The 22028-nt window shown below is 41.9% G+C and overlaps 1 protein-coding gene across 9 annotated transcripts in view; it reads right to left on the reverse strand.

The window, feature by feature from the left end:
- The window catches only part of celf4 (CUGBP, Elav-like family member 4), a 1378019-nt gene that overhangs the window by 154304 nt on the left and 1201687 nt on the right, over nucleotides 1-22028 (reverse strand). For all 9 annotated transcript variants that reach the window (XR_010017340.1, XM_063042779.1, XM_063042778.1 and 6 more), the window contains exon 7: nucleotides 12545-12692. Coding sequence is in view for 8 of the 9 variants with exons in the window: in XM_063042779.1 (XP_062898849.1) it covers nucleotides 12545-12692 (148 nt within the window). In the remaining variant the exon portion in view is untranslated. The remainder of the gene's footprint in view (nucleotides 1-12544; nucleotides 12693-22028) is intronic.

Raw genomic sequence — 22028 nt, forward strand, 5'->3', positions numbered from 1 at the left:
GTCCTAATGCTACAAAACCACCTGCCTGATGGTAGGGAGTCAAGTAGATTGTTGGATGGATGGGAGAGGTCATTGACAATGCTAAGGGCCCTGCATTAGCGACACTCTCTTCCCAAATTTCTAACATAGCCAGCTATGTCCATAGATTGTGATTGAATATTAGAAATATTATCTTGACTTATCTATCCTCATAGAAACATTTCGAATGTTGAAAGGCATGGGCAGAGTGGATGTGGCAAAGTTGTTTCCCATGATGGGGGAGTCTAGTACGAGAAGGCATGACTTAAGGATTGAAGGCGCCCATTCAAAACAGAAATGCGAAGAAATTTTTTTAGTCAGAGGGTGGTGAATCTATGGAATTTGTTGCCACGGGCAGCAGTGGAGGCCAAGTCATTGGGTGTAATTAAGGCAGAGATTGATAGGTATCTGAGTAGCCAGGGCATCAAAGGTTATGGTGAGAAGGCGGGGGAGTGGGACTAAATGGGAGAATGGATCAGCTCATGATAAAATGGCAGAGCAGACTCGATGGGCTGAATGGCCGACTTCTGCTCCTTTGTCTTATGGTCTTATGGTCTTATGGACTTCAGGCCTTGATTTCTCTGTTCTGTTGATCTATATCAGATCCAACCACTGCTCCTTGGCAGAAATAGCAAGCAATACTTCTCACCCTGTGATGACTCAGCTCAGGTGATATTTGGGGAATGTAACATGGAGAACCAATGCTCCAGTGTGTTGTCCTGCAGCAGGAAAGTAGATCCCACTAGAGCTGACGGGTCAGAGGCTGATCAGTTGTGCTCGGTTTATGACACAATTTAAACACTTGACATTTTTTTGTAGAGACTGAGAAGCATTTGACTGCAGTGAGGACTCCAAGCCCTAGTGGAAACCCTGGACCATATACACTCCTGACAAGTTCAGCAGGAGGTGTAAAAGCCAGGTTCTGCAGTCAGTAGGCTCTTGAACCAGCATGGATAAATAGACTCACCAGAACTCAATACTGATTCTACAACCCACAGATTCACCTTCAATTCACGTTCTGTTATTTTTTTTCATCTATATGCATGACTTGTCTTCTTTTACACATTGGTTATTTTTCATACTTAGATTATGTATAGTTTTTCATAATTTCTGTTGTTTTTTTAATTTTCCTGTAAATGCTTGCAAGAAAATGAATCTCAAGTTGGTATATGTTGTTAACATATATGTAATTTGATAATAAATTTTACTTTGACATTGGCTTCAAAAATTCAAAGTTCAAATAAATTTATTATCAAAGTACATATATGTCACCAAATACAACTCTGAGTGTCATTTTCTCGTGGGCATTAACAGTAAATCTATAGAATAATTATCACATCAGAATCAATGAAAAACCACCCAACTTGGGCATTTGACCAGAGTGCAGAAGCTAACAACAGAGCAAGTACAAAAAGAAAGAACGACTAACAATAAATAAATAAACAATAAATGTTGAGAACATGAGATGAAGAGTTTTTTTTAGAAAGAGTCCAGTGGTTGTGGGAACATTTCAATAATGGGGCAAGTGAAGTTGAGTGAAGTTATCTCTTTTGGTTCGAAAGCCTGATAGTTGAAGGGTAATAACTGTTCCTGATCCTGGTGGTGTGGGTCCTGAAGGCTCCCGTACCTTCTTCCTGAAAGCAGCAGTGAGAAGTAAGCATGCCCTTTGAAGATCCAAGTAAGTTCAGTGACTGAAACATCCATTTGGAAGTCTGCAGACTTAAGATAGAAGGCAAACCCTTTCACAATGAAAACCTCCATCAGTAGGCTTTAGAAATCGTGGACGCATTGGTAGTCATTTTCCAATGTTCTATAGATTCAGGATCAGTTCCTGTGGATTGGAGGGTGGCTACTGTTGTTCCTCTCTTCAAAAAGGGAGGAAGAGAGAAAACGGGGAATTATAGACCGGTTAGCCTGATGTCGGTGGTGGGAAAGATGCTGGAGTCAATTATAAAAGATGAAATTACAACACATCTGGATAGTAGTAACAGGATTGGTCCGAGTCAGCATAGATTTACGAAGGGTGTAAATCTATGAAGGATGTAACTATGAAAATGGACAAGCGAGAGCCAGTGGATATAGTGTACCTGGACTTTCAGAAAGCCTTTGATAAAGTCCCACATAGGAGATTAGTGGGAAAAATTAGGGCACATGGTATTGGGGGCAGAGTACTGACATGGATTGAAAATTGGCTGGCTGACAGAAAACAAAGAGTAGCGATTAACGGGTCCCTTTTGGAATGGCAGGTGGTGACCAGTGGGGTACCACAGGGTTCAGTGCTGGGACCACAGCTGTTTACAATATATATTAATGATTTAGATGAGGGAATTAAAAGTAACATTAGCAAATTTGCCGATGACACAAAGCTGGAAGGCAGTGTGAAATGTGAGGAGGATGTTATAAGAATGCAGGGTGACTTGGACAGGCTGGGTGAGTGGGCAGATGCATGGCAGATGCAGTTTAATGTGGATAAATGTGAGGTTATCCACTTTGGTGGTAAGAACGGGAAGGCAGATTATTATCTAAATGGAGTCAAGTTAGGAAAAGGGGAAGCACAACGAGATCTAGGTGTTCTTGTACATCAGTCACTGAAAGCAAGCATGCAAGTACAGCAGGCAGTGAAAAAAGCTAATGGCATGCTGGCCTTCATAACAAGGGGAATTGAGTATAAGAGCAAAGAGGTCCTACTGCAGTTGTACAGGGCCCTGGTGAGACCACACCTGGAGTACTGTGTGCAGTTTTGGTCTCCAAATTTGAGGAAGGACATTCTTGCTATTGAGGGAGTGCAGCGTAGGTTCACAAGATTAATTCCCGGGATGGCGGGACTGTCAGATGTCAAAAGATTGGAGCGACTGGGCTTGTATACTCTGGAATTTAGAAGGCTGAGAGGGGATCTTATTGAAACATATAAGATTATTAAGGGATTGGACACACTGCAGGCAGGAAGCATGTTCCCACTGATGGGTGAGTCCAGAACCAGAGGCCACAGTTTAAGGATTAGGGGTAGGCCATTTAGAACGGAGTTGAGGAAAAACTTTTTCACCAAGAGAGTGGTGGATATATGGAATGCTCTGCCCCAGAAGGCTGTGGAGGCCAAGTCTCTGGATGCTTTCAAAAAAGAGATGGATAGAGCTCTTAAAGATAGTGGAATCAAAGGTTATGGGGATAAGGCAGGAACTGGATACCGATAGTGGATGATCAGCCATGATCACAGGTGAATGGCGGTGCTGGCTCGAAGGGCCGAATGGCCTACTCCTGCACCTATTGTCTATTGTCTCCATGTTTTTCCCGACTGTGGTATTGTTCCACCCACATAAAAACATGATTCTCTGCAGAATGATAGCTGCAATTTCATCAATGGCTGCTTTAAGTCAATGTACTTTGACAGTTCCCCATTATCCAGGATGTGTCCTCTTCTCTTTGCTACCATCAGGGAGGAGACACGAGAGCTAGAGGACACACACCCAACAGCTTCTCTCCGCCATCAGATTTCTGAGCTGACAACGTGCCTGTGTATCCCTCACTATTTGTACTCTCTTTTCGCACAACTTATTATATGTAGAAATGTAAAGATACAGTAGATTATGGTGGATTTCAGTTAACTGGGGCACTGGGGCATTAGGGCATATATATATGTGTGTGTGTGTATGTGTGTGTGTGTGTGTGTGTGTGTGTGTGTGTGTGTGTGTGAATGTAAATATACAGTGGAATATAGTGGATTACAGTTAATTAGGGCATTCGTTAATTGGGACAGCCATTTATTTGGGACAAATTTAAAGAACAAAAACTAAATTGAGAAAATATCTGAGATTTCCCTCATTTCATTTGGACACTATGCTGCTTAGTTGGGGCAGGAGACAATCGCGAGCACTCACATAGACTTCAGACACTACACCGAGCTCAGAGTGATCAATTTTTAAATAGTGTCATTTGTGTGTGTCTGTATTCACAAAGCAGTGATTTTTGTCACTGACAGTTGGTGAGAAATAAGCAGAAAGACAATTCAGAACAGTTTTGCTCACTGTGGTTTCAAGCATTCAAGCTTGGAAGGTGCCAGAAATGACCAAGAGTGAAAATGAAATGATTTCACTACTTTAACAGGTTAAGAATTAGCAAAAAAAAAAGTATCTACAATCATCTTGAATGTTTCAAATAAAATGAGGACTTGAAAGATGCAGTCATCCAAAACATTGTATAAATGCAGTCTATTATGTGCACTAGGTATCTGCACTGATTTTGTTCATTTATAGTCCGTCTTTAACTATTACGAACTAATGCACAATGTTATAGCACTGTAGAGGTATTGGTGGTGTTCTAATTAGTTCTGTATTTCACTCAAATACATAATTTGTTACTCAGTTAAATGGTAGTTTGTCTTTTTTAGACCTTTTAACTATTTCCATGAAACTACATCTAATTGGCACAGCTGCTTAATTGGGCTAAATTAAATTAGTACAAGAAGAGAGAATCTTTCTCATTGTAATTTATAATTTTTTTGTGTATTGCTGCCGCAAAGCAATGAATTTCATGACAGATATCACGAAGTATCACTGTCATTGCTTCAGCACACACAGGGAGTCTGCGAAGACATGACTCACCAGAGTTGAGTGTGTGCACCAGAGTGACTAATCACCATCTGCACAGACTGATGTGAGTGTAGAAACAAGCTGACGTAAAGTGGGGTGGGGTGCATATCTCTGCCATGCTATTGGCACTCCTGAACATAGAATATAGAGTCAAAAACACAAGGGATCCTGAAGATGCTGGAAAGCTTGAGCAACACACACAAAATTCTGGAGGAACACACCAAGTCAGACCGCATCAATGGAGAAGAATAAATATTCAATGATTTGGGCTGAGATGAAGGGTTTCGTCCCAAAACTTCAACTGTTTATTCCCATCCATGGATTCTGCTTGACTTGCTGAGTTTCTTAAGCATTTTGTGTGGGTAGAACAAAGAATGCTGTGCCAAACTACAGTACTCGATGATCAATCTAACCCTTCTCACCTACGCAGCTCATAACCCTCCATGTTTTGTACATTAATGTACATCTAAATGATCCTCAAGTGTCCCCATTGTAATCAGCTTCTACCTCTATCCTTACAGTGCATTCTCTCTGTATTAAACCTCTAACAGCTCCTCCACATACCTTAAGCAGAACTCCTCTGGTGTTGGCCTGTCTGGTTTGCTCGATGCCCTGTCAAATTCTGTGATACATGCTACGACAGAAATTGTCCACATGAACAAAAATCCAGGACTTGCCCCCTCGCAGAAAACTTAAAGAACATAGAACATAGAACACAACACAGTACAGGCCCTTCAGCCCACAATGTTGTGCCGATCCTTAAACCCTGCCTCCCATATAACCTCCCACCTTAAATTCCTCCATATACCTGTCTAGTAGTCTCTTAAGTTTCACTAGTGTATCTGCCTCCACCACTGACTCAGGCAGTGCATTCCACACACCAACCATTCTCTGAGTAAAAAACTTGAACTTCCCACCCCTTACCTTAAAGCCATGTCCTCTTGTATTGAGCAGTGGTTCCCTGGGGAAGAGGCACTGGCTGTCCACTCTATCTATTCCTCTTAATGTCTTGTACACCCTATCATGTCTCCTCTCATCCTCCTTCTCTCCAAAGAGTAAAGCCCTAGCTCCCTTAATCTCTGATCATAATCCATACTCTCAAAACCAGGCAGCATCCTGGTAAATCTCCTCTGTATCCTTTCCAATGCTTCCACATCCTTCCTATAGTGAGGTGACCAGAACTGGACACAATACTCCAAGTGTGGCCTAACCAGAGTTTTATAGAGCTGCATTATTACATCGCGACTCTTAAACTCTATCCCTCGACCTATGAAAGCTAACACCCCATAAACTTTCTTAACTATCCTATCTACCTGTGAGGTGACTTTCAGGGATCTGTGGACATGTACCCCCAGATCCCTCTGCTTCTCCACACTACCAAGTATCCTGCCATTTACTTTGTACTCTGCCTTGGAGTTTGTCCTTCCAAAGTGTACCACCTCACACTTCTCCAGGTTCAACTCCATCTGCCACTTCTCAGCCCACTTCTGCATCCTATCAATGTCTCTCTGCAATCTTTGACAATCCTCTACACTATCCACAACACCACCAACCTTTGTGTCGTCTGCAAACTTGCCTACCCACCCTTCTACCCCCACATCCAGGTCATTAATAAAAATCACGAAAAGTAGAGGTCCCAGAACAGATCCTTGTGGGACACCACTAGTCACAACCCTCCAATCTGAATGTACTCCCTCCACCATGATCCTCTGCCTTCTGCAGGCAAGCCAATTCTGAATCCACCTGGCCAAATTTCCCTGGATCCCATACCTCCTGACTTTCTGAATAAGCCTACCGTGTGGAACCTTGTCAACTGCCTTACTAAAATCCATGTAGATCACATCCACTGCACTACCCTCATCTATATGCCTGGTCACCTCCTTAAAGAACTCTATCAGGCTTGTTAGACACAATCTGGCCTTCACAAAGCCACGCTGACTGTCCCCGATCAGACCATGATTCTCTAAATGCCCATAGATCCTATCTCTAAGAATCTTTTCCAACAGTTTTCCCGCCACAGACGTAAGGCTCACTGATCTATAATTACCCGGACTATCCCTACTACCACCAGCTCACTGCCTGGGCACCATTATGCACACAACTGAAGCCCTTGCAGGGTAACATGGTGCAGCGGCTTGGGGGAAAACACAGTAGCCTACCACCAACAGACTAAACAACCAATTTCTGACCTGACATTGGAGCCTCCAGGTTTGAATCCTGCTTCTATGATATAGAGGGTCTGAGTTAGATGCAGACTTGGTATGGCCATTTGATATGCAAATGGTGTATTAGGTGTTCTGCAGGATAAAAGACCAAGGCAGGTACTGTGAAATGTAGTAAGTGGAGCTGAAGTTAAATAATCACATATGACTTATATAAAGAGTAGATCAGGCATAAATTGCCAATGTGACTTGAGTCACTGGGAGAGGTCGAACAGGTTCAGACTTTATTCCCAGGTGCACAGGAGAACGAGGGGAGATTTTAAGAGAAACACAAATTATGAGGAGTATAAATAGAGTGAATGCATGAAGGCTTTTCCGCTCAGACTGGGTGAGACTACAACTCGAGTCATAGCTTTAGGGTGAAGGGTGAAATATTTAATGGGAATCTGCAGGGAAACCTTCACTCGGATGGTGGTGCAAGTGTGGAATGAGCTGCCAGTGAAGTGGTGGATTCAGGTTCGATTTTCAATTTTTTGGGGGAATTTTGTGCTGGCACATGGATGAGAGAGGTATGGAGGGCTATGTTACAGGTGCAGGTAGATGGGGCTAGGCAGAAAACTAGGCCGCATGGACTAGATGGGCCTGTTTCCGTGACTTGAAATAGCACAGTCATGCTTCTACTTATCGTGTGATGAAACAAAGGACCATAACTACACTTTGCCCTCAATTCATAGAGGTTTAGTGGCTGGGAGCTACTCAGTGAATGAGAGGAAAGGCAGAATGCAGCAGGATTGCTGAACAGAGAGTCACCGTAAAAATAAGTTCACAAAAATTCCTTCTGCACATTATCAGTACTGAAGGCGAAGGAGGCAGAGGACGACATTTAAGGAGATGGTTGACAATGAAGGAAAGTCTTTAAGAGTTATTTGTCAGCTTGATCCTGGAGTAGTGAGCAACTTTGATAGTGGAGAACGAGGACTAATAGTACTTGGTCATCTGTAGACAGATGGCCATATGAGTCATGTTCTTGAAACCATAAAGTCACTGAGTCATGGAGTCCTACAGCACAGAAATGGGTCCTTCACCCTACCATATCCACAAAGACAGCTGCACCGATCTATACTAATCTATAATAATTATTTGCCTGCAGCATCAGTGCAGAAAGGTGACATTGGAAGAGGAGAGAGGTAGCTGAATGCTGAAAGTTACTAGGAACTGGTCAAAAAATACATTGGGAAACAGGAAATCCTCAGAATGGGGAAAAAAAATGACTTTAAGAAGAAACATACATCAAAGTTGCTGGTGAATGCAGCAGGCCAAGCAGCATCTATAGGAAGAGGCGCAGTCGACGTTTCAGGCCGAGACCCTTCGTCAGGACTAACTGAAGGAAGAGTGAGTAAGGGATTTGAAAGCTGGAGGGGGAGGGGGAGATGCAAAATGATAGGAGAAGACAGGAGGGGGAGGGATAGAGCCGAGAAGAAACTTGTATCTCTTCAAGACTTTCCAGCTTCACATCCAACAAACTTCTTTCAAAAATGCAACCAAAACGCATTGTGAGAAATTGCAAGCTGAGAGACAAGTTCACAACATACAAGTTGAGAAAATACAAACTGGGAGATTAGATGACGTGCTAGCCAGAACTTATACATGGGTAAAGAATATGCAATGCGTCCTAAAGGTGAAAGTAATAGTAACCAAAATAGAAATTAAAGCAATTAAGAATGATGACTCATCAAATGCAAAGATTGAGGAAGGAAAGGATGAAGAACATCTTATAGGAAAACTCAGGGTGGAAATTGGCAGTTGAAAAGTAAATATACTTAAAAATTTGACCTACAAAGATAATTGCCTTACTTGAAGAGGAGCTGGCTAATAACTAAGAATGCTTCCAAGTTGTCACTTACGTTATTTAAATGCCTCCAAACCAGTACTTATTTTCCCTTCCATTCTGTCTACATTTTTACAGCATGCGTGAGTCCTAATTATCACAAAATGTGCTCCACGCTTAAAGCAATCATAGCTGATGCCAACTCGTTTCTAGTCAAAGGACTCTAATAACATCCTGCGTGAAGCCGAGAATGACTGTGCTTTTGAAATGAGGTGCTTTCCATCTGACCGACAGAATGCTCAATTAGCAGATGGTTAAAGAAATAACTGGTATTCATTCAGTGTATTCAAATAGCAAAAAGTATTGGATATTTTAGCATTCAATCTTTCGCCCTGGCATAATCATAACTTTAAGAATCTTGAAGAATTTTTTGCATTCAAATTTTACTTTGTGCGGTTCGATATTTTACCATTTGACGCAGTTTGTGTTATGGTTCAAAGGGCACTGATAGCCCTTGCCGGAGTGTTGTCAGGATGCACAGGAAGAGGTGGTGAATAAGTGGATGTTATTGACAGTGTTTTACATAATATACTGATAACGGCAGAATGTTTGCAACGAAGACCCAAAGAGCCGCTTCTGCAGAGGTGAAGAAAAGAGATGTTCACAGGGCACGATTTTCTGCATGAGCACCTCCCTTTCAGTGCCCCTGTAGTAAATAAAAATGTGATTCCTTCCAACCTATCTTGCAACTAAATAAAGCACTCTGTGCTGTAGGCACTATAGCTCAGACAATAGAGTAATTTTGAGTTAATGCGAGATCTGCTTATTTTCATTAACTCCAGAAAGATGGAAGGCTGGCTGCCAGCTTACTATCACTCTATTACACTTGAAGACTGGATTTGACCTAATAAGAGCGAAAATGGTTTTCATGGAACCATCTACACTCCTTATATGCTCATCCCAGAAACCAATAAACGTATGCTGGATTGATTCTATTTGTGGTAATCTTTGCTTAACAAATTTCCTGATGACATGCATGAGAGACGCTACCTAGAGAAATCAATGGCAAAGTTTAATTTCATAAATTCTTTTTGGAAAGGGGTTTACCTTAGAGCTTTCAATATATCCAACATTGTCAGAACATCAATTATAACGCGCACCAAAAAAAGTGTAATTACATTCATTATGTGGATCTCTGCCCTGTGCTGAGTCTGCAGATTTCAGCAAGGCTTCAGGGGATATGCTATGGTAAGGGCTCAGTATACACTGAAAGCCAACTAAGAGATAGGCCAGCCTGGAGCATGGGAGGGAGCAGGGGTGTGTGTGTGGGGGTGGGGTGGGGGGTTGGTCCTGCTTGTATTCAATATTTGGCAAAACCTCTCACTTCGGTAGTCTGAGGTACCCACCTGCTTCAAGCAGGCTTCAATTATACCGATGCCTAAAAAAATGTGGTAACCTGCCTCAGTGACTATCGTCCAGTAGCACTTACATCCGCTGTGATGAAGTGCTTTGAGAGGGTAGTGATGAAACATATCAACTCCTGCCTGAGAAGCGACTTGGATCCACTCCAATTTGCCTACCGTCACAACAGGTCCACAGCAGATGCAATTTCATTGGCTCTTCACTCAGTCCTGGAACATCTGGACAGCAAAGATGCATACATCAGGATGCTCTTCATTGACTACAGCTCAGCATTCAATACTATCATCCCCTCAAAACTAATCAATAAGCTTCAAGTCCTAGGCCACAATACCTCGTTGTGCAACTGGATTCTCGATTTCCTCACTTGCCGACCCCAGTCAGTTCAGATTGGCAACAACATCTCCTCCACAATCTCCCTCAGCACGGGTGCACCACAAGGTTGTGTGCTTAGACCCCAGCTCTACTTGCTTTACACTTACGACAGTGTGGCTAAGCACACCCCCAATGACATATCTAAGTTTGCCGATGACATGATTGTCATTGGCTGAATCAAAGTTGGTGGTGTGTCAGCATATAGGAGACAGAGAGAAAATCTGGTTGAGTGGTGTCACTGCAACTTCTCACTCAATGTTAGAAAGACCAAGGAGCTGGTTATTGACTTCAGGAGGAGGAAACCAGAAGTCCATGAGCCAGTCCTCATCTGGGGATCTGAGGTGGACAGGGTCAGCAACTTTAAATTCCACAGTGATATAATTTCAGAGGGTCTGTCTGGGGTACAGCACCTAAGTGCATTTACAAAGAAAGGATGGCAGTGCCTCTACTTTCTTAGAAGTTTGTGAAGATTTGGTATGTCGTCTAAAACTTTGACAAACTTCTATAGATGTGTATTGGAGAGTATATTGGTTGCATCACAGCCTGGTATGGAAACACCAATGCCTTTGCATGGAAAGGTCTACAGAAGTAGTGGATATGGCCCAGTCCATCATGGGTAAAGCCCTCCCCAACCACTGAGCACATCTACATGGAGTGCTGACACAGGAAAGCAACAGCATCCATCATCAGGGACCCCACCATCCAGATTATGATCTCTTCTGCACCACTGCCATCAGGAAGAAGCTACAGGAGACACAGGACCCACACCACCAGGTTCATTTAAGGTGAGATGGGTTAAGTTCAAAGGAGACGTAAGGGGCAAGTTTTTAACACAGTGAGTGGTGGGTGCCTTAAATGCAATGCCCAGAGTGGTAGCCGAGGCAGATACTGTACATTAGGGACTCTTAAGAGATGCTGAGATCGGTGCATGAATGTGAGGAAAATGGAAGGATATGGACTTTGTGTAGGCAGAGAAGATTAATTTTGTTGGCCATTTGTTTACTGACTTAATTGGTTTGGCACAATGTTGTGGGACTATGGGCTTTTCCTGTGCTGTCCTGTTCTATGTTCTTTGCTCTATATTATAAATAGAGGAGCCAAACAGACAGCAATAAAGATATGATGGAGATTCAGTTTTTGATCAGTGAACTAAGTTTAACCATATTGTCTCCTCAAAGTTATCATGTGGTGTGTTACTGTTTATCTTTTATGCTCTGCTAAGTGAGATGATTCTAGAGCTTGCCATTATTGTCTGTACTTAAATGTCTGAAATAAATATATAGTAAAAGCTGAATGTTAATCTCTTTGCATAAACTGGATTTTATTTCAGCGTTTATCCATTATGCCTTGATGATTTATTACATCATTTAGGTTAGTAGAGCTTTAGGCACACTGGCTTGATTTTACAGTGCCAGCGATCATCGATCGGGGTTCGATTCCTGCTGCATTCTCCCCTTAGCCACATGGATTTCCTCCAGGTGTTCCTGTTTCCTCCCACACTCCAAAGACGTAGGGTTGGGGTTCGGGTTAGTGATTTGTGAGCAAGCTACATTAGTGCCAGAAACAAGGTGACACTTGCATAATGTGTTGGTCGTCGACGCAAAATGATGCATTTCACTGCATGTTTAGATGTACATGTGACAAATAAAGCTAATCTTTAAATATTTAATGTGTGTGGCTCAAAAAAGCCTTACTCTTATCAAGACTCAAGATTATTTAATGTCATTTCCAGTACGGAAGTATAAAGGAGAATTAAGTATTTGCACAAAAACACAATAAGATAAAGAAAACAATAATAAAAAGCATATTAAATATGAGTATGTAAATAGCTTATATAGCTAGATTGAGCGTATTTCCATGAAGTAGCGCTAGGCACAGGAGTGTCTGTACATAAGGTAACTGACAGGAAATGATAAAGTGGGGGTGTGGAGGGGTGGGTTAGTGGGTGGAGGTGTTGATCAGCCTTACTGTTTGGGGAAAGTAACTGGTTTTGAGACTGGTGGTCCTGGCATGAATGCGACGTAGCCTCCTCTCTGATGGGAGTGGGACTAACAGTCCACGATCAGGGTGGTGGGGTCGTTCATGATAATGCTGGCTTTTCTCCGGCACCTTTCTGCATAGATCAAGTGCTTTGTTGGCCTCACTGCCACACATACCTGATGTTGGTGTCATGGGCGTAGCTGCCAGTCCATTCATATTCAAGGCTGCCATCTGCTGCATCTGAGCTGCTGCGAATGCTGCCATTGGGTTCAGGTAACCTCCCTGGGCCACGGACGCCATTATTGTTGCTTGCTGTTGCATCAACTATTGGAAAGAAAAGAGGAACTTCTCTTTATCTTTTTGCTTCATTAAAATCACTACTGAAGTCCTGCAGAAAAATGCAATTTATCCATATCATTGTACAGTAATTTTCAATTCATGGAAAGGATTTTGTGAGTTCATAAATGGATATCTTTTGCTCACACCACTTTGTTACAACGTAGTCTAAACTTTTCACTTAATGGCCACTTTATTAGGCTCCTCGTGCGCCAAATAAAGTGGCCACTGAGTGTATGTTTGTGGTCTTCCGCTGTTGAAGGCCACCACTTCGAGGTTCAATACATAGTACTTTCAGAGATGCTCTTCCGCACACCACTGTTGTAATGCGTGGTTACTATCACCTTCCTGTCAGCTTGAACCAGCCTGGCCACTCTCCTCTGACCTCTCTCAATAAGAAGGCATTTTCTACTATATCTCTTTCAGACCCTACCAACAGAGATTAACCAAAATCAATTCAATGAATGGAACAAGATGCTATCAAGATATATATGGCAAGGTAAAAGGCCTAGGGTTTATCTCAAAATTTTGCAATTAGCGAAGGAAAAGGGGGGATGGGGCCTACCTTCTCTTAGAGATTATTATTTTGCAGCACATTTGAGAGCCGTGATATGCTGGTGCAACCCATCATATGATGCTCAATGGAAAAACACTGAGGAGATGATACTTTCCATCCCCAAACAGGCAATTTTGGCTGATAACAACCTACAAAGTTACATAAATAATATTGACAACCCGTGGGTGAGATGGACTCTTAAAATATGGAAAACTATTATAAAAGAATATGAACTAAAGAGAGACATTGCAATTCTTAAATGGTGTGCATATGACTCGGATTTTACGCCGAATAAACTGGATGCTAGATTTAAGGGCTGGACAGCTAAAGGAGTAACAGCTATTTGCAATATAATGAAAGAAGGAACACTGTTCAGTTTTGAAATGCTCAAAGAGAAACACTTTTTAGAAAAACAAGACTTTTACCGGTATTTACAGATGCAACAGTATGTTAAGAGGATAGTTAAAAATGTAACCAAGGCAAGTACATGTCTGATAGAGCTATTTAGAAAAGCATATGATTCAGACAATGGTAGTAGAATTATTTCAAGTGTGTATAAGGGTTTGTCAAATCTTAAAACACATTCGACTTCATACATTAAAACAAAATGGGAGAAGGAAGGTGGGATAATAATATCTGAGGAAGACTGGACAATAATATGGAGGGATCAATGGAAGTGTACCAGTTCACAAAAATGGAAGGAGTTCGGGTGGAAAAACTTGATAAGATATTTTATTATACTCTCTCAGAAATCCCATTATGATAGTAACCCCCCTGTTTGCTGGAGAGATTGTGGAAATCAAAATGCAAACCTTTATCATATTTTCTGTGATTGTCCCGTTATCAAAGACTATTGGAGTGGGATACATAATGCCCTACAAGACATCCTTAAATGTGAAATACCCTTAGAGAGTAAGACCATATATTTTGGGTATATACCTCAAGAATGGTCGAAAAGAGATAAATATTTAATGAATGTACTGCCAGTGGCTGGTAAAAAGACCCTTACCAGGAAATGGTTATCACAGGAGAGCCCAACTTTAAATGCATGGATGGAAATTACAATGGACATTTACAAAATGGAGAAGATAACAGCATCTGTTAATCATAAGTTGGAACAATTTTATTCATACTGGAAAAAGTGGTTTCACTACATAACACCTCATAGGCCTGATTTTATTCTCACAAGTCAATGAAAATGTTGTAAAAAAAAAAGATCACTCCCTACTCTGTACGTAGTTTTCTTCTTTCGGTTGTTCTTTCTTTCCTCTCCTTACTATAAGTTTATACCTCAGATAAATATTACATGGAGATTTGTGACAAATATGACTATATGATATATATGTACAGTATCTGAAATACATCTTATGGAAATGTTTGTTTGATGATGAAATTCAATTAAAAGAATTACAAAAAAAAGGCATTTTCTCCCACAGAACTGCTGCTAACTGGATGGTTTTTGTTTCTTCCACTGTTCTCTGTAATCTCTAGAGACTGTTGTGCATGAAAATTCCTGGAGATCAGCAGTTTCTGAGAGACTCTAACCTCCCCATCTGGCACCAATAATCATTCCATGGACAAAGTCATTTAGAGCACATTTTTTCCTCATTCTTGATGTTTGGTCTGAACAACAAGAGAACCACCTGACCATGTCTGCATGCTTTTATGCATTAAGTTGCTGCCATATGATTGCCTGATTAGATATTTGCATTAAAGAGTGTACCTAATAAAGTGACCATTGAATGTAGATCTGAGTTTCCATATATAAACCTAAGGGATGTTTCTGATCGCGTCCACAGTATCCTGAAGTGGGAAGGTGAACAGCCAGAGGTCGTGGTACATATTGGTACCAATGACATAGTAGGAAAAGGAGGAGGTCCTGAAAACAGACTACAGGGAGTTAGGAAAGAAGCTAAGAAGCAGGACGACAAGGGTAGTAATCTCGGGATTACTGCCTGTGCCACGCGTCAGTGAGTATAGGAATAGAGTGAGTTGGAGGATAAATGCGTGGCTGAGAGATTGGAGCAGGGACAGGGTTTCAGATTCCTGAATCATTGGGACCTCTTTTGGGGCAGGCGTTACCCGTACAATAAGGACGGGTTGCACTTGAATCTGAGGGGGACCAATATCCTGGCAGGGTGTTTTGCTAAGGCTACTGGGGAGAGCTTAACCTAGAATTGCTGGGGGGTGGGAACCAAACTGAAGAGATGGAGAAAGGGTGGTTGGCTCACAAATAGAGAAAGCTTGTAGGCAGTGTGAGAGGGAGGGCAGGCAAGTGATAGAGAAGGGATACACTCAGACTGATGGTTTGAGATGTGTCTATTTTAATGCAAGGAGTATTATGAACAAAGAAGATGAGCTTACAGCTTGGATCGATACTTGGAGCTATGATGTGGCCATTACAGAGACTTAGATGGCTCAGGGGCAGGAATGGCTACCTAGAGTGCCAGGCTTTAGATGTTTCAGAAAGGACAGGGAGGTAGGCAAAAGAGGTGGGGGTGTGGCACTGCTGATCAGAGATCGTGTCAAGTCTGCAGAAAAGGAGGAAGCCATGGAGGGATTATCTACTGAGTCTCTGTGGGTGGAAGTTAGAAACAGGAAAGGGTCAATAACTCTACTGGGTGTGTTTTATAGACCACCCAATAGTAACAGGGACATCGGGGAGCAGATAGGGAGACAGATTCTGGAATGGTGCAATAATAACAGGGTTGTCGTGATGGGAGATTTTAATTTCCCTAATATTGATTGGCATCTCCCTAGATCAAGCAGTTTAGATGAGGTGCAGTTTGTTAGCTGTGTTCAGGAAGGTTTCCTGATGCAATATGTAGATAAGCTTACAAGAGCAGAGACTGTACTTGATCTGGTATTGGGAAATGAACCTGGTCAGGTGTCAGGTCTCTCAGTGGGAGAGAATTTTAGAGATAGTGATCACAATTCTATCTCCTTTACCATAGCACTGGAGAGGAATAGGAACAGACAAGTTAGGAAAGCATTTAATTGGAGTAAGGGGAAATATGAAGCTATCAGGCAGGAACTTGGAAGCATAAATTGGGAACAGATGTTCTCAGGGAAATGTATGGCGGAACTGTGGCAAATGTTCAGGGGATATTTGTGTGGAGTTCTGCATAGGTATGTTCCAATGAGACAGGGAAAGGATGGCAGGGTACAGGAACCATGGTGTGCAAAGGCTGTTGAAAATCTAGTCAAGAAGAAAAGAAAAGCCTACAAAAGGTTAAAAAAAAACTAGGTAATGGTAGAGATCTGGAAAATTATAAGGCTAGAAGGAAGGAGTTTAAGAATGAAATTAGGAGAGCCAGAAGGGGCCATGAGAAAGCATTGGCGAGCAGGATTAAGGAAAATCCCAAGGCATTCTACAAGTACGTGAAGAGCAAGAGGATAAGCCGTGAGAGAATAGGACCGATCATGTATGACAGTGGAAAAGTGTGTATGGAACCGGAAGAGATAGCGGAGGTACTTAATGAATACTTTGCTTCAGTATTTACTACGGAAAAAGACCTTGGCATTTGTGGGGATGCCTTACAGAGGACTGAAAAGCTTGAGCATATAGACATTAATAAAGGGGATATGCTGGAGCTTTTGGAAAGCATCAAGTTGGATAAGTCACCGGGACTGGATGAGATATACCCAGGCTACTGTGGAAGGCAAGGGAGGAGATTGTTGAGCCTGTGGCGGTGATCTTTGAAGCATCAATGGGGACGGGAGAAGTTTCAGAGGATTAGAAGGTTGCAGGTGTTGTTCCCTTATTCAAGAAAGGGAGTAGAGATAGCCTAGGAGATTATTGACCAGTGAGTCTTACTTCAGTGGCTGGTATGTTGATGGAGAAGCTCCTGAGAGGCAGGATTTATGAACTTTTGGAGAGGCATAATATGATTAGGAATAGTCAGCATGGCTTTGTCAAAGGCAGGTCGTGCCTTACGAGCCTGATTGAATTTTCTGAGGATGTGACTGAACACATTGATGAAGGCAGAGCAGTAGATGTAGTGTATATACATTTCAGCAAGGCATTTGATAAGGTACCCCATGCAAGGCATATTGAGAAAGTAAGGAGGCATGGGAACCAAGGGGAGCTTGCTTTCTGGATCCAGAACTGGCTTGCCCACAGAAGGCAAAGATTGGTTGTAGACAGGTCATATTCTGCATGGAGGTCTGTGACCAGTGGTGTGCCTCAGATTTCTGTTCTGGGAACCCTTCTCTTCATGATTTTTATAAATGACCTGGATGAGGAAGTGGAGGGATGGGTTAGTAAATTTTCTGATGACAGAAAGGTTGGGGGTGTTGTGAATAGTGTGGAGGGCTGTCAGAGATTACAGCAGGACATTGATAGGATGCAAACTGAGCTGAGGAGTGGCAGATGGAGTTCAACCCAGATAAGTGTGAGTTGGTTCATTTTGGTAGGTCAAATATGATGGCAGAATATAGTATTAATGGTAAGACTCTTGGCAGTGTGGAGGATCAGAGGGATCTTGGGTCCAAGTCCATAGAACACTCAAAGCTGCTGTACAGGTTGACTCTGTGATTAAGAAGGCATACGGTGCATTGGCCTTCATTAATCATGGGATTGAGTTCAAGAGCCGAGAGGTAATGTTACAGCTATATAGGACCCTGGTCAGTCCCCACTTGGAGTACTATGCTCAGTTCTGGTCTCCTCACTACAGGAAGGATGTTGAAACTATTGAAAGGGTACAGAGGAGATTTACAAGGATGTTGCCTGGATTGGGGAGCATGCCTTATGAGAATAGGTTGAGCGAACTTGGCCCTTTCTCATTGAAGCGATGGAGGATGAGAGGTGACCTGATAGAGGTGTATAAGATGATGAGAGGCATTGATCGTGCATTGATAGTCAGAAGCTTTTTCCTAGGGCTGAAATGGCTAACACGAGAGGGCACAATTTTAAAGTGCTGGGTAGTAGGTACAGGGGAGATGTCAGGGGTAAGTTTTTTATGCAGAGAGTGGTGAGTGTGTGGAATGGGCTGCCAATGACTGTGGCGGAGGCAGATACAACAGGGACTTTTAATAGACTCTTGGATAGGTATATGGAGCTTCGAAAAATAGAGGGCTATGGGTAACCCTAGGTAATTTCTAAAGTACATGTTCAGCACAGCATTGTGGGCCAAAAGGCCTGTATTGTGCTGTAGGTTTTCTATGTTTCTATGCTTCTAATACTATTTGGAATATAAACATATTTTACAATAAACTGCAGCTTTTACAATTATAATGTAATAGGACAATATCTTGTGAGGAGTACTTAACAGTGGACACCTGTGAGTCTGTGGTGAGCTTTCAAAGTTTAGGCTAATGGTGAGGTATACACTATTATTTTATTGTATTGCATACATTTCATTTGAAGGTGATTATTTCTTCATGTTGTATACATTTCATTGGAAGGAGATTCAAGGGCGGTATGGCTCTGTGTTGGGAAACGCTAAACAGTTGGATCGCACATTCAGCTTTTGTGCTATTCTTCTATTTTCTATTGGCATTCCAACAGATATCAAAGGTTTACTACCTGACCTGAGTGATAGCATGAACACATAATTCAGATGAGTTCTGAGAATAGGAATAGACCTTCCTTTCTGTGCATTATGCTACAATTAAAAAAATGAGAATCTCTTTCATATTTTATACAATTCTGGACCTGCCTTTGAAACCTTTACTTAATTTCAGGTGATACATCTCTAGGACTCCCATAGTCCTCTTTAAAGATCGGTGAGCCAATTAAGTCTCATGGTCAGATCAGGGTTTGATTTGCAGTCAACCTTCAGATCTGATTCTTACTTAAAAAGCTTCCTTAATTGTTCAGAGAGAAAAAAAATAATTGGGAGCTGTTATAACTCATAGTGCAAATACTGGAAAGTCTTGTGAGGGCAGAAAGTCAGCAAGTATTATTTGGCTGTCATGGAGAAACAAAAAGGAATGACACATTGAAACATGTCCTCAAAGCTATGTAGTAAAGTTCTACAGTTGAGTACATGTAGTATAGTCTTTATCAATATATCATCTAAGAGCCATATATTTTTTGGAGTTATTTGCAGATTACGTCCTGTAATATTGTACAGAATAATGCAGCTACGCAGCACCCAACCCAGACCGAACATCAAGCACCAATTTGCCCCAATCCTGTCAACTCTTACGTGGGATCCCCTATTTGCTGCACACTAGGGGAAATTTTCTATGGCCAGCCAACCAGCAAATCATTGGGATGTGGGAGGAAACCTGCAGGAGACTTACTTGGTCACAGAGAAAATGCACATTGTGAGACCTAATGTAAAATATAGGAACAGCCTGCTTGCATTTACTTCAGTTATACCCCTCATAATTTTGTATCACAAATCTGGGGTAAAATATCTTGGAATGTTGGAAATCAGAGCACCCTGGACTTCGCACTCAAAGTTCAATGGTTCAAAGTTCAAATTACATTTATTATCAAAGTATGTATACATTATACAACTTGAGATCATCTCCTTAGTGGCAGCTATAAAATAAGAAACCCATAAGAACCCATTAAAAAATAGAAGACTGGCACAGTACCCAATGTGCAAAGAGAGAGAGAGAATAACAAATTGTGCAAGCAAAAAGCATTTAGAGCAAAAGTGAGTCCTCAGACATAAAGGCCGGAGCTCCTGGAGCAGGCCCACAGCCTCAGCCTCTGTTTAGCACAGAGCGGAGTAAATGTCACAGAACCTGCAGACACGGAGCCCAAGGCAGCCTCCGTTTAGCACAGAGCAGAGTAAATGTCACAGAACCTGCAGATATGAAGCCCAAGGCAGCAGGAGCAGGCCCACAGCCTCAGTGCAGAGGAGTAAACGCCATAGAGCAGCGAGCAGAACCAGCCCGACTTTTGCCTCTGGTCCTGACACCCTGTCCTTTCGATCCATCTGGCCCGGCGTTTGAATTCTCCAAACATTAGGTTGTTCCTCACTCTGAGACCCAGGTCCTATTGCATCGAAACGCCCTGGGCCACCTCGTTTTGGCCTGTACCCGCCCTTTCCAATTCAGCCTGGCACTTAGACTCGCTCTCCATTTGGGTGGACAGGCCCTGAATCTCCTCTGTTCCGACTTTTCTCCGCTCCACTCGCCCCAACTTCGTCTCGAACATGCCTCGACCTCGCCCCCAACTCCACCTCACACTCTCATGCTTCAACCCACGACTCAGCCTCACCTTTGCTCGCCTCTTCATTGCTTGCAGTGATCGTTTACCATAATCATTAGCAGAAAAAATGTTATTAATTAAGCATTCAGTTGCATTTCTTGTTTTGTTAATGCCAGTAGGTTGTTCCTTGCCCTCAGCAGTGCCGTCTTGAGCCAGAAGTTCTCATGGGAAGAATGTACAAACTCCTTGCAGACAGCGCCAGGATTTTACTGGGAAATCTGGAACACTCTGAGCTCTAATAGTGTTAAACTAACGTTTGATAGTCTTTATTTATGTACAGATTTTGGTAAAATTCTATTGTATTTCCTTTTCCTGTAAATACCTGCAAGAAATGAACCTCAAGCTTGTATATGGTAACACATGGTAACTTGGATAATAAATTTACTTTGAACTTTGATCTCCTGCTGAAGCTGCATTTGGTGACTTGACACCTTGGGAAATTCAGGCCCTAACTTTTTGTCGTTCAGTCAATTTTTTTTCCCCAACTCGTGTTTGCTGGAGATAATAATAATAAAATATAAAATGGATGAGCATTTAATGTAATTGAAGAGATAAAATCGATGAGGCTTGTCATTGGTAACCTTCTTGAAAATGTTTCTTGAACTAATGACAGGAAAGGCAAATCTGCACAAGAGTCACGATCATGATCATCCATAGAAGATGCAAATAAATTGGTAAGTCTGCGATGAGGTGAAGTGGATTGAAGGTGGTTGTGTGATGTGGGAGTCTGATTTAATCTGAAAGCACCAAAGCCGGTGATGTGTGACTCGTCTTCCTGAAGGCATCTGATAACAGCTTGAATTTGTATTGGGTGCAATATAAATCCAGCCATTACCGATGTTTTGAACCTCTTTAATGGCTTATAAATGAACTCCTCAGTAAGGCTGAAGTTACTGTGTGCAACAGGGAAAACACATATATAAAATTTGCTAATACACATTATTCTTAATGGCACCTGTATCCTCTGGAGAGGAAATCAGTTCAATGTACAGATCAGATGCTAATAATTTTTTTAACTTGCTAAGGGCTTGTTAGGAACCAATTAATGATGAACATGTAGATTTCCACATGGTTGAATTCCAGTTTTATGTGACAGCAATAACTAGGATAAGGGTCCCGCAGCGGCTGCAGAGAGAATTGGAAAATATTCCACCTGGAGCAAGGCATGAGGAATTGTAAAGAATTACTCTCACATGGCACAATGGGTGCATCAGCTAGTCTTAATTTGGTGAATACTTTAAGGAAACATATCCTTAGCTCTTCTGCCAAAATTATGTGGATCATAGAGTCATCAAGTCAAGCCTCATAAGTTCATGTGTTTAATCTACTCTTTGAAATGCATAACATCTGTCATGGTCAGATACCTCACTGCACAATGTGTTACCAAAATAGGGAGAGCACAGGTTTCTTTAGAAATTATTTTTATCCTTAGAACTAAATGCCGATTTGTGCTTTTATTTGGTGCCTGCACTCAGAGGCCAATTTGAAATAATGTCAAAATTTCTTATTCCTTAGTGTTACCCTTACAACAATGGATCATAACTGTTCACGCGCAACAGGCCCTCTTCCAAACCTTCTCTGGTACTTCCTAACTCTT

Source organism: Mobula hypostoma, chromosome 3 (assembly GCF_963921235.1).
Source record: "Mobula hypostoma chromosome 3, sMobHyp1.1, whole genome shotgun sequence".
NCBI lineage: Eukaryota > Metazoa > Chordata > Chondrichthyes > Myliobatiformes > Myliobatidae > Mobula > Mobula hypostoma.